The 12,472-nt window shown below is 36.5% G+C and overlaps 2 protein-coding genes across 2 annotated transcripts; one reads left to right on the top strand and one right to left on the bottom strand.

Moving 5' to 3' along the window:
- Nucleotides 1-3,056: 3,056 nt before the first annotated feature.
- LOC102600697 (uncharacterized protein At1g65710-like) lies at nucleotides 3,057-5,261 on the top strand. Its single transcript, XM_006350396.2, has 2 exons — nucleotides 3,057-4,059; nucleotides 4,178-5,261. Exons 1-2 carry the CDS (start codon nucleotides 3,286-3,288, stop codon nucleotides 5,105-5,107), a joined length of 1,704 nt encoding a protein of 567 aa, XP_006350458.1. The 5' UTR covers nucleotides 3,057-3,285; the 3' UTR covers nucleotides 5,108-5,261.
- On the bottom strand, nucleotides 5,219-12,134 carry LOC102600367 (WAT1-related protein At3g02690, chloroplastic). The gene is made up of 7 exons (XM_006350395.2): nucleotides 11,489-12,134; nucleotides 11,057-11,104; nucleotides 10,388-10,510; nucleotides 6,623-6,772; nucleotides 6,106-6,277; nucleotides 5,957-6,017; nucleotides 5,219-5,740 (listed from the first exon to the last, which is right to left on the bottom strand). Exons 1-7 carry the CDS (start codon nucleotides 12,101-12,103, stop codon nucleotides 5,638-5,640), a joined length of 1,272 nt encoding a protein of 423 aa, XP_006350457.1. The 5' UTR covers nucleotides 12,104-12,134; the 3' UTR covers nucleotides 5,219-5,637.
- Nucleotides 12,135-12,472: the final 338 nt, after the last annotated feature.

Raw genomic sequence — 12,472 nt, 5'->3', positions numbered from 1 at the left:
TAATTAATTTTTTAATATAAATATAGGATTTATGAAAAAGCTATTGAATTCGCTTGAATCTATGAACCCCACCTAGCTCCGCCTTTGAGTATATGCTCACTTGCACCGTGTCAAAACTTCAAAATAATTTGGACAAAACTCAAATAGAAGATAATAAAAGGATGTGGCCAACAAAAAGAATACTAGTATTATTTTTTGGTATATCATAAATAAAAAGTTCTAACATATTTCAACTTTTGGAAATAATTTGATACCGTATTCACATTGTGCGACATGATTTGTTGGGACCTTTACCATCATATATTTAAATGATGAATAATCCTAATTTCTTGGCACATACTTGGCTTACATATCAAATATTTTTACAAAATTTTATGCTCAATTAAAATTGGCTTAATGACTTATTGGTATTCAGTTATTGAATAAATTGTTGGTGAACATATTAAAATTTTAAAATTAATGATTTATTGGTGTGGGGCCAATAAAATAAACCGTTAATCCGTTAATAGTTATCATACTTATACCTTTATTCTAAGTATATTACCCTCATTTAATATTTTATATACCATATTTGTGAGTACTACTATTTTTTCTGTCACTGCTCACTGCATTTAAAATAGTGAAAAGAAGTCATCTTTTGTGTAAGGTGCGTTCATCGAAAAGAAGAAGATAACATAGAGATATTAAAAGTTAACTGTTACACCATTCGATAATTGTTATTTTGTTACCGAACCAACTGATATCTTATAGGCTGGCTTACAGATTAGTAAATTCAAAAACTGATAGGCCAAATCATTAAGCGAAATTATCTGTCTGATCCACCCAATAAGCAACCCTAATCAATATTTAAAAATTAAAATGAAGAGAAGTACTGCAAACACCTTTGAACTTGACGTAAACTATTAATTTTGTATCCGAACTATTGATAGAATTAAAAACACCCCTCTAATTGACTAAATAAACTTAGTATAACCCCGGTATGTCACGTTATATAGCACAAGTGGTCTCAAACTCTTGTAGGAGTATGAAATTCTTAAGGCGAAATGGTCTGGTGGACCCTTGTAATTGTATCTGTTTGTATTGTGAACCCTTCTACTTACCCTTTTGTCATCTGGACCCCTGAACCCATCCAAACCCAACATTTTAAACACTTTTTTTGATGTGGCATCTTATGTGGAAAGACTCCACATGGAGCGTGTGATACACACAAAGTAAGAGCGTGAGACGCCTTAAAAAGGCACTAACAGACATATTTTGACCTTTAAAGGCCATCTCTTCATCTTTATTTTCACTCAACACCATTGTTGGACAAAATTTGAGCTTTTTTCTCCTCTTTTTCTAGATTTTGTCTCTTCAAATTTTTTCTCTTTTATTTTTGGCGCCTTTATTTTTTCCTTAGATCTACTCATCTTTTTTTGTGTGTGATTCTATTGTATTTTTGTTGGTTTGATTTTGTTGGTCTTCACGATGACGGTTCGATGTTGCTACTGTGGAATATATGATGAATTAAAGACATCAAGAATACCAACTAATCCTGGAAGAATGTTTTGGGGTTGCCAAAAATATTCATCCGGTAATGGGTATGGATTCTTCCGATGGGCTGCTGCAAATGATTCAACATGCCAAGAACAATACAACATCAAGAATCCATCAACGAGCTCAGGGCAAGGAAGACAAGGAAGATAAGCAAGACATATAAGACAAGGAAGGCAAGGAAGACAAGGATCAAACACTAGTATTGATATCACTGTGATTGTTGTTATTTGGTTTCTAGCCGTTATTTTTAAGATATATTGATTTGTACTAGGTGTTATTTGATAATGAAATGGACTGCATTTGCTTCAGAAATCTGAATAGCAACTTCATTCATACACAAATTCATACAGAAAAACAAAGTCTTCCCAATAGCAACTTAACACAAATTCATATAGGCGCCATTCATATACAAAAACAAAGTCTTCCTAATAGTAGAGCCAAAACAGTTGGGATCAAGTCATTAATCAAAATAAAGTTAATTGGGATCAAGCCATTAAGCTAAACAAAGTGAAATCTAATGTAACAGTTAAATCCATTAATTTACCATGACTGTAATTGTTGTAACAATGGACCACTAACACTATCAATACCCAAGACAATTGACCAGAAATAAAATATTAATTTTAGTCGAAATTGGGATTTTACGAATAATCCCTAGAATCTACTCGAATTCACGAAATATGCCATTGAAGTCACTCGAAGTCATACATCAACTAAGAAAGCATATTACACTAACATTACACCCAAATCAAACAGATACGCACGAGAAAATGAAAAAAATCAGAACTAACGCAAAAGGCAAGAACTTACAACGAAAATCGGAGTGGAACTGAGCTTCAACTGAGCAAAGGTTTGAAAAATCACAGACGAACGTGTACGTGTTAGTGGAGAAATCGCGGAGAGGAGAAGAGGAGAAGAGGAAAAGAGGAGAAGAGGATAAGTGGGAAAGTCGCAAAGGTTTGGAAAATTTTGTCGGGGTTGGACTATTCTTAGTTTAACGTGAGTCATTTGCCATGTGAAATATAATATCATACGTGGATTAATTTTTTTTTCTTTTTGGCCAACGTGTACGTGTTTGTGCAACACGCACCATACCATAACCAAAAAAGTGTTTTAAATGTTGGGTTTGGATGGGTTCAAGGGTCCAGATGAGAATGGGATAAATAGAAGGGTCCAGATGAGAATGAGATAAATAGAAGGGTCCATAATACAATCCTATACAAATATAAGGGTCCACCAGACCATTCTGCCAACTCTTAATAAAACCTAAGAGAAGTGCTAAAAACACTCTTAAATTTGATAAGAATTTATGGGTATATTTCATTGCAAGATTGCGAGATTGAGGTTATATTTAAGTTCAGTTAGACAAACAAATAAATATTTTTAAAACTGACAATAATTCAAAAATAAAACTAATAATTTAGATGTGTTTTCGATACTTTTTTCGAGATAGGAAAGTAGTATAATAATCATGGTAGACATTGGTATCTTTGGTGGGACATATTCACATCATAATTTTCTGCAACGTCCCTGTACACAAGTCTCCACCCCCTCTGTCAAAAAAATTTTGAATTGGAATTACCTGCTTCTCTCACATAACCCCAGCCCCCACCCCTTTTGTTGTTCTCTTTCTTCTTTCTTTTCCCTCTTAAACTCATGTAAACCCTTCAATTCACCATTTTTTCTTCCAAGCCCACCATTTTCAGTTGTGGTTCTTGAAAACATTCTTTATTTTTGGGTAAAAAGAGAATGGGGAGTTGTTTGAGTAAGAAGAGCACTTGTTCTTCTTCTCCTCCTCTTGCACTTGTGAAACAAAATCAAGAAACCTTGGTAGAAAAGAAGAAAGTAGATGGACAGATAGTGAGAAGAGAAATCTTTGTTATCAAACACAGGATAAGTCATGAAGAAGGATCTACTGAATCTTGTGCACCATCGAGGAGGACTTCAAGTTGTACCAAAGATGAAGTTGATACTATTTTGATACAATGTGGGAGGCTTAGCAGAAGCTCATCTCCCAACAGAGGTCTTCCTGGTGAAGCTTCTCATAATACTAATAATAGAAGTAGAAAGTACTCTATTTCCAAGAAAAGTTGGGATTTTGACTATGAAAACAGAAGTGATGGGAGCAGAAGGGTGAGTAGATCTCCTGTTAGAAGATCTGAATCACCAATTAAAGCTCCCAGTTGTGCTAATTTGGCTTCTATTGATGCTAATGGGATTAGTGTTAGACCAGGAAAGATGGTGTCTGTGCCTGCTACAGTTTCATCTCTTATGATGGATAAGAATGCTGACCTGATTTCTACAGCTACTATTCAAAGGATTCAAGTGAAGAGAAATGTGGGTTCTGCATCTCCTCGTGCTCGGTCCCGGTCAGGCTCCCCGGCAAAGGTGAATTTGAAGGCGTCAACTGAGAACATGAATTTCCAACAGCAGAGCCGCAGCAATTCCAGGAAAAAAGAAGATTCTCCTTTCAGAAGAAATCCTTCAAGTGAGACTGATACCCCTGTGCCCTTCTATATCCAGGTTGGTTGGCTTTTCTAGTCCCAAACAACTCTGGAGATGCTAATAATGCTTTAAATTCTCTATTCATGGATTGCTTATACTAATTATTTGACATGGATATGGTATGGTTCAAATGCAGAAACTGAATGCAGAAAATGGCAAAGTTGTTTTGCAAGGAACTGAGGAAAACCTCGGCATCAGCAAAGCAGCTCCAGATTATGGCCTTACAAATGTTTATGCCAAATTCAAGAAGCAGCAGCTGGCACAGGAAGCTAAAGCATTGAGAACAGTTTCAGGGAATGCTGCAGTGGATATGGTTGCTTCAGGATTCGAAACCTCAGTGCCCGAGGTAATAAGAAGAAGCAGGTCACCGAGCATTAATCATAGGGTTCAGTCAAATCCTACTCAATCATATACTGAGTTATTGCTTGAGGACATCCAAAACTTTCATCAAAAGAGCAGAAACCCTTCATTTTCACTTCCATCTGGTGCAGTTCCCGACTTCAACTCAACTACTAGTTCCAATCTATCCAGTGCTTTCTCTGAAGACAGAAGAAGCAACCGCACAGTCGAGCATTTTAACAAGAATACCAGTGCTTGTTTAGCAACCAATCCTCAGAGTAAAAACAGGTTAGGAATAAAGAACCCATATGCAGGGTCTGAGGTTGCCTTTAGTGATGACTCAATGGAGCCTTCCAGAATACAGAAGTATGCAACCTTTGGAAGGGGAACTGATGGAGGCTCTATGGAAGAACTCGAATCCTCAGAAAGCAATAGTTTTGTTGGTTATCAACAATGTAGGTTTTCCTCGTCCTCACAAGAACCAAATTCAGCTGATTCAACCGATTCTTGGACTCCAAAATCTTACAGTAGGCTGTATATGAATCCATTAGCCTTTCAAAAGTGTACAGTATCTGATCATGTTCCTGATATGGATGAAGGTAAAAGTAGAATGACTGCAAATAAGAGGGATTCTGACAACCAGCAACATGGAATAGTTCACAACAGCAGTGAACCTAGAGGACTTCACATAACACCTGTGGCGGCAGCAGCTGCTTTAACTTATTAGATATATGCAGTTTGTTCGACAATTGATATGTTGCTGTTTTGGTTGCTCACTTAGCAACCTTTTCATCTCAGTGTTTACAGAATCTTTTAGTTAAGTAGCTGTGGTGGCTAATAATGGAATTTTGCATTTATACATATTTCAAACTTGGTACAGAGATATTAGAATAGGCATAGATACATATGTTAAACCTGATGCTGTGGTAGCATGAAAATTCTCTACACAAATCTAACATTTACAATGTTATTATTCCTGGACATTGTATCCGAGAAAAGTTTCTCTACACCTAATGTGATAATACACCATCTTGAATCTCACGCTTCAAGATTTATGGTACATGGCTGGACAGAAATCCACCTCCAAGCAAGTTCCAGCCTGCATATTAACCGTTGTGTACACTCTTGTAGGGCCTTAATATAATCTTGAAATATTTTCTATACAGTGTATGTCTCTTCTGCAAATGGAGTAGAAAGCTGCTGAGCTTTCTTCTCTCCTCCAGACATAAGGAGGGGATCAGTTGATTGCCAGCTATATTATTTTGTATCGCTTTTGTAATTAACCATGTAAATTGCAGCCACTGTGACAAATGCTCCAATTAGTTGCACTGATGTGAAGGTCTCATCTAGATATAGGAACCTGTATTTGAGTTGAATAACTTAGGCAGATTTAAAAGGCAAGAATGCAGAGAACAAAAAGTGAAGATAGAAACCAAATCAAACATATTCTGCTTTGAACAATAGTCCTAAATATTTTTTCTTAGAAGCAGTTGCAAGTGATGACCAACTTATTGATTGAGATTAAAATAACTCTCATCATCTTGTTCAGGAATTAATCTTTTGATAGGAATCTTACCCGAAAATCGATGCAAACATCGGAGTTAAAAAGGTAAGGGAGCTGAGCTTTGTTAGGCTACCTGCAATGCTTAGTCTAGTCAATATTGGTTGTAACTGACAAAAGTAAGGCATAATGCATAGTTAACAATCAGGGGACCTGAATCTAACCTCTAGTTGCATTGTAGAAGTATACACCGTAGCTTATGGCACTTCCAAAGATTGAGGTATACAGCAAAGCCAACAAGTCATTTGATGTTAGTTCCATCAAACTCCCACTAATGACAGGTTCATGATTGAGAATTGAGATAGCCACCAGAGGAAGTCCCCCAATAACCATGTGCTGTAAATTGTTGAGGTATCTGAAGTTAGCACTGCAGTTTGAACATCAAAATTATAGCATACTACTATTCTGTGGAACCATATAATTGAAGCATACTTTGTTTCCAGTCATGCTATGATGGATTTCAACGTTAGAAGTCAAGTAATACATAACCAAGCCCATTGCTAATTTCTGTTTATAATCTATAAAGTCAAGCAGCTGTAATTGGGAACAAATGGAACAAAGACCAATTTTATAGCTAAGTAAGGTTTGATGACACAACCACTAGTTCTTAGTTACTCACTGTTTCAAACCTGATATATGATAAAATGAATTTCAACTCAGCAGTAAAGTAATATGACTTACCCATCCAGTAGCCATGACTGGGTCTGAGTATTTAGAAACCCAACGGACCATTACAGTGCCGACAGCCATGCTTTGTGCTGCAAGAAACATCCACCACTCTCCACTTCCCCAGAGTGAAAAGTTGCTATTATCAAAAGAGAGAGCAGGTACCTGTACAATTAACTCAGTTATTTCAAAGCTGTATTAGTTAATAACAAAAGGGTGACACTACCCCTATTGCATTTTATATGGCACTCTCCCCTTTTTAGTCTGTTCAAAAAAAGATAACACCTCCATTTGGAAAGTTCAGTTTAAATATCTATTTTTACTTCAATTGGCATGCCTTGTAACAAATGAAATGTCATGGCAATGTCTAAAACTTCTAAAGGTACAACTGCTATAAGCCAAAAGTCTTTCTTTCTGTCTTAAACCTCGTGCCCACTCAAACACCGCCATATAAAATGAAATGGATGGAGCAAGATTATGACCATCAAAAAGGGTTCTCCTACATTAGATATGAAGATTCTCTCCTTTCTTTTTGTTTTGTTTTGGGTGGGGCTAGCAGACTAATTGAAAAAAAATAATCTCCAGTTAAGGATTGTACTACTTTCAACAGGTTAAAAGCTAGTATACACAGAAATAATGAAAGGAAATATTGCTGCAAACACATTAAAAATCATCTTCATACTCTTTTAAGGGAGAACGGATTTTACGTGGACATAAGTGTATGCACATGAAAAATGAACTGAACACTGAATAAGAAAAAAATAAAACGCTTTCACTGGGGTTCGAACCGGTGACGTACAACTTAATTTCGGGAGTACTTGCCACTGCGCCATCAGTTTCTCTTTGTTATTGAAGGGGTTCAAAATATATATATCTACAGAAATACAGAAAATTTACTTATATATACCGTGTAATTTTTTGCCGAGGGGGTTCGGGTGAACCCCCTCGATACCACATGGGTCCGCCCCTACTCTAGAGTACTTCTAGTTGGCGTTGCTTCACTTCGTTGTGTTATGTGACAATGACATAGCAGAGCTTTCTCCTCCAATCCTTCTTCTAAAGGTTAATTATTTTTTCTTTTAGTTTTTTAAAGTTCATCTAAAGGTTAAATTTAGTAGTTCACGATCTTACTATACTTACGGAAATGTTATCACTTTAGGTTAATATGCTTTTGCAAAGTTAGTTAACACTCAATCCTGTATATATATGTTGTTGTATATTGATATAAGCAATAACAACGACAACATACCCAATGTAATCCCACAAGTGGGGTTTGGAAAAGGTAAGATGTATGCAAACTTTAGACACTGTTTCCGATACACCCTCGGCTTGAAAGACTAAGAGAAGTTATTCGAAGTAGGGTTGCAAGAAAAATATGACAACAAAATATCAAGATACAAAGCAAATGAAACTAACAGATAGTAAAACACATTGAAGAATAAGAAACTACATGACTATCAAATATTACTACTAATAAAGTGGAGAGAAGATAAGGCTAGCCCTCTCTACCTCTCCCACCTAAAGTGCGGCAAGACTGAGGTACCTACTAACTTTATACCCTAATCCTCAACCTCCATACCTCCCCACCTCATTCTTTTTCAGCCTACCACTAACTCCCCTACTCCTACTATAGCCAACCTCTAATTTCTCCTTGTTGTCTTCTCTTCACATGCCCTGAACAATCTCAACCTCGTTTCCCTCATCTTGTCTGCCTTTGAGGTCCCTCCTACCTCGCCTCATATAATTTCATTCTTAATCATATCTCTCCTAGTATGACAACACATTCACCTAAGCATTTCCATCTGTGCTACATTCATCTTTTGAACATAGGCGTTCTTGACTGGCCAATACTCTGCCTTTATACAACAATATTGGTCTAACCACCATTTTGTAGAACTTCCCTTAAGTCTTGGCGATACATTCTTATTGCACAGTACCCCGAATGCAAGCCTTCATTACATTCTTATCGCACAATACCCCAAATGCAAGCCTTCATTTCACCCACCCCACTCCAATACAATATGCGATATCATCATCAATATCTCTTTCTCCTTGGATTATGGACCAATAAACTTGAAGCTTCCACTCTTGGGTATGACTTGTGCATCATCTAGCTCATGCGTCAGGTCATTGAACTTTTACTCCAAGTACTCTATGTCTTGCATAACTTGAAACCATTAGACTCTAGGGTATGTCTCCAAATTTTCAGCCTATCGTGAACTCCACTGCATGTCTCGTTAATCAACATGATGTCATATGCGATTACTCGCTTTTGATTTTACTAATTAATTGATTTTATAATTACTTCAAAATGTATTTAAAGTTTATTGTTAGTCATTATTGGTTCTCTTACATCATTGATTGGCTAGTAAGTTTGCATCTTCTTCACATAAGATTATTATAAGTATTTGAAACAAAATTTACTTTTCTTTCTAAAAATAATATTGAAATATGCCTTGCTTTGTTATCATGATTGATGAAATTTATGAAATGATTGTTGTTGCTTTAATTATTTTGTGTATCTATAAAGCCATTAAGCGGTTGAACAAGTGTTGTCAAAGGCGAAAAGCGCAAAAAAGCTCTAAGGTCCTTGAAGCTTTAAGTGCAAAGCGCAAATAAAATGAAGTATCATTTGTTGAGCGTCGCCTCTTTAGGATTACACTCATTGACAAGGTAAAGTGTTGTAGAGTCTCTTTGTCAAAGAAGTATGTTTTAAAGTCTCGATGACAATACTGAAGTGCCCGCTTAGCGAAGTGCTCAACATGTTTTGTGTCTCGCTGCAACACACTTGCCTTTGACGACACTGGGTTGAACTTGAACATATGAAAACGAAAAACCATGTTGATAAGGTTGAAATTAAGACAGTACCACAAACTGTTGGAGATGGTAAAGTATGCTATTTGAATCTATTTTCTGCAAATTGAGAAGCATGTATCTTATCTGCAATGAAAACTTTGAAGGGGTATCCCCTTTTGAAAAAGTAGTGCTAAAATGTGTGTTTTTATATTTGTGTTGTCTCGATAGGTTGAGAACTCAATAAATCAAACAGAAAATACAAGATTGTCTGAACCCACTAAATGCACTGGTCTAGTTAGACTTATGTAACATTTTAGTGCGCCTGAGAACCTTCAATTCCTAGGAGATTGGATTCAAAATCTGATACCTAAGCTCCATGGTTCCCAGCAGTACATGCACGAAGCACAACACAAACTCTACTATCGATGTCTACAATCAACAATTCACCATCACTGTGTCTCTTGGATGATAACATATCCAGAACAAGATTGAGCATCTGCGAAATCTGAGTGTGGACACCACTTAAAGTTCAACAGTCCCTCATGTTGATTGATTGGTATGACTGGTGGGAAAGAAATTAGATTACTTCTTCCTTTCTACGATTTGTAAGGGCTTAACATGCTATGAGTTAAATTTTATTCTCTAACCAAATGGCTTTCACATACTCTCATCCTACCCTTCATCTTTAACCTCAACCAAATAGATGTTCGTCTACCTAGTCTCCTGTTTACCATGAATTCCAACAGACATAAATTTGGTAAAATCTCTGCTTAAAATTTTAAATTTCTGATACCTAAAATTTGTCTGTGGTATCATATTCTTCACCACTACTTTTGACTTATTTAGAGCACAAACACATGCCAAAGATGGACCGATTAGTATTCTGTTAATTATCATCCACGGTCTCCAGAGGGAGGACAAGGCTAATCCTAGCCATTCGCAGGAAAATAAGAAGAGAAATTGGTTATTTCCTGATAATATTACCTCAAGGAGTAAAAGGCCTATCACCCCGAGCACAAGACCTGCAGCTCCGACAGAACCTATGGACTCACCAAATAACAAAGCTGCAAGCACAGCCACCGTCAGAGGCTGTGAATCTATTATCACCTGAAATCACATTGAAATCTTGTTAAAATTAGGTCCCCTAATCATTTGAATATCATCAATTACTTCCTTTTCTTTTAGCTGCACCAATTAGTTTTAAGAGAATTGCTAATTGATCCTTCACTTACTCTAGACTCCATGTAACTACTTGGTTACCTGTACCACTAAAGCTAAGAGTCTATAATAGTAATATATTATTGAATTTAGAAATATCATTCAGATGTTACAAAAAGAAAATATACATGGTGAGCGATGTTCACGGAAACTCAATGCAGATTTGGAGTGGATCTCATATATCATTTATTGAACCCACCCCATATAAAAGGTTGAATGCTGGAGCTTCAGAATTCTATACAGACCAAAGGTATACAATATCAGATCTACATGCTACAGAGCTAAATGCAAGTTACATTTTGCACAGCACAATCACTTCCAACTTCTTAGGACATGGTGTTTCTTCTTCATAATATTGATTACAATCTCACAAGAAAAAAAGTTCAACACTGCATAACACAACAAATTGCAATGACAAAGTAAAATTCATCTTACACTGCCTAAGCCAGCAGATGTCCTCTGAAGTCCTTCTGCAAGAAATCCCTGTCCACCATATAAATCTGATGAGAAAGAATGTTGGCCCAAATGAAAAGAATTATGTACTTAACTGGAAGCTTAAGCCAACAAACATAGGTGACAAAGTAGCAATCAGGAGCCAACAGTCTGATTCTATAATAGTTAATCAAACCAACAGAGAAAGCAACTCTCATTTTCTTAAAACTACCTATTCCCCCCTTTATCAGATTTCATTGTAGTGCTAGTCGTTGTACACCACTCTTGAGTTTACATAGTGTTTGCAGTCAAGCTTATTCTGTAAACACCTAAATCAATCAATTATTCAACTAGGATACAATCACAAACAAGTCCAATACTGATTCACCTATCTTAGCTAAAACATGTATTGATCAGATAGTGCAAGAAAGATACCTGAAAACAAGTAGCATCAACTATAGCGAAGAGTGTAATAGAGAGCCAAGCATTGAATCCAGAAGGGTAATTCCTACCCCTTGAAGCAGCAAAACCGACCAACATTAACCCAGCGGGAATCAACCTAAATGATGAAACGAAAAAAGGTCCAGTCTTTGGCAAAACCTCCTTCATTGCTACCATAGCTGTACCCCAGAAGAAGAAAGGCGAAATTAGCAAACCCCATTCCAAAATCGTCTGGAGCAACTCCATGGACGACACCCCTTCATCTTGAAACCGTAAATTAGAGTCTTTGGGGAATTCCTCAGAAGGGTTCACTACACACTCCACGTCAAGCCCAGTTCCTACACAGTCAAGTTCTGATGATGATGGTGATGGTTTCTCTTCAACTCCGGATTCAGTGGCCTTAGTTTTTGAGCAAGAAGTAAACTTTTTGGTGCGGAAATTAAGATTCTTGAACGAAATTGTATTTGGGTATTGTAGAAATTCATCCCTTCTGTGGTTAAGTGAGTGATGATGGAATAAAGAAGAGGTTTTGCGAAGGGAATTTGTTGGATTAGTAGTGAGTGAAGAGCAGAGAGGAGTGGAGGAAGAAGAAAATGGAGACCACGCCATTTTTCTTCTTCCTTTCTCTTTTTTTATTACTATTAATAACTAATAATAATTCAACTTTCCTGCTTTTATAGTTTCCAGAATGAATTAGCAAAAAACCAAAGGAAATATAGTTTGGGTTTAATTGGAAAACTATAGTTACAGTTTGCTTAATTACAAATTAACTATATGTTTGGGGGAGAGAGATGCAAGTGAGACTAGGAGAAGGAGGAGAAAGACGAGCAAGATCTGGAAGAGAGGCGAGAGAGGTTAATTACATGTTGTATCCGTTATATTAGGTTAGATCACTATTATATAATTGATGCAACAAATTTGTATCGAAATGAATACAAATATATCAAAAACCTATTATACTTAGCTACATATTAGAAG

The sequence above is a fragment of the Solanum tuberosum genome, unplaced genomic scaffold (genome assembly GCF_000226075.1).
Source record: "Solanum tuberosum cultivar DM 1-3 516 R44 unplaced genomic scaffold, SolTub_3.0 scf00122, whole genome shotgun sequence".
Taxonomy (NCBI): domain Eukaryota; kingdom Viridiplantae; phylum Streptophyta; class Magnoliopsida; order Solanales; family Solanaceae; genus Solanum; species Solanum tuberosum.
Note: the sequence above shows the minus strand (reverse complement) of the source record. Positions and strands in the feature narration are given on the sequence as shown.

Bases quoted from the DNA above. Each gene is read 5' to 3' on its own strand.
- LOC102600697 (XM_006350396.2), top strand. From the start codon at position 3,286: ATGGGGAGTTGTTTGAGTAAGAAGAGCACTTGTTCTTCTTCTCCTCCT. The intron at 4,060-4,177 runs GTTGGTTGGCTT...GTTCAAATGCAG, and splicing joins CTGTGCCCTTCTATATCCAG to AAACTGAATGCAGAAAATGG.
- LOC102600367 (XM_006350395.2), bottom strand. From the start codon at position 12,103: ATGGCGTGGTCTCCATTTTCTTCTTCCTCCACTCCTCTCTGCTCTTCA. The intron at 10,511-11,056 runs GTAAGATGAATT...ATGTGATTTCAG, and splicing joins CATCTGCTGGCTTAGGCAGT to GTGATAATAGATTCACAGCC. The intron at 6,773-10,387 runs GTAATATTATCA...TTAATTGTACAG, and splicing joins TAGGCCTTTTACTCCTTGAG to GTACCTGCTCTCTCTTTTGA.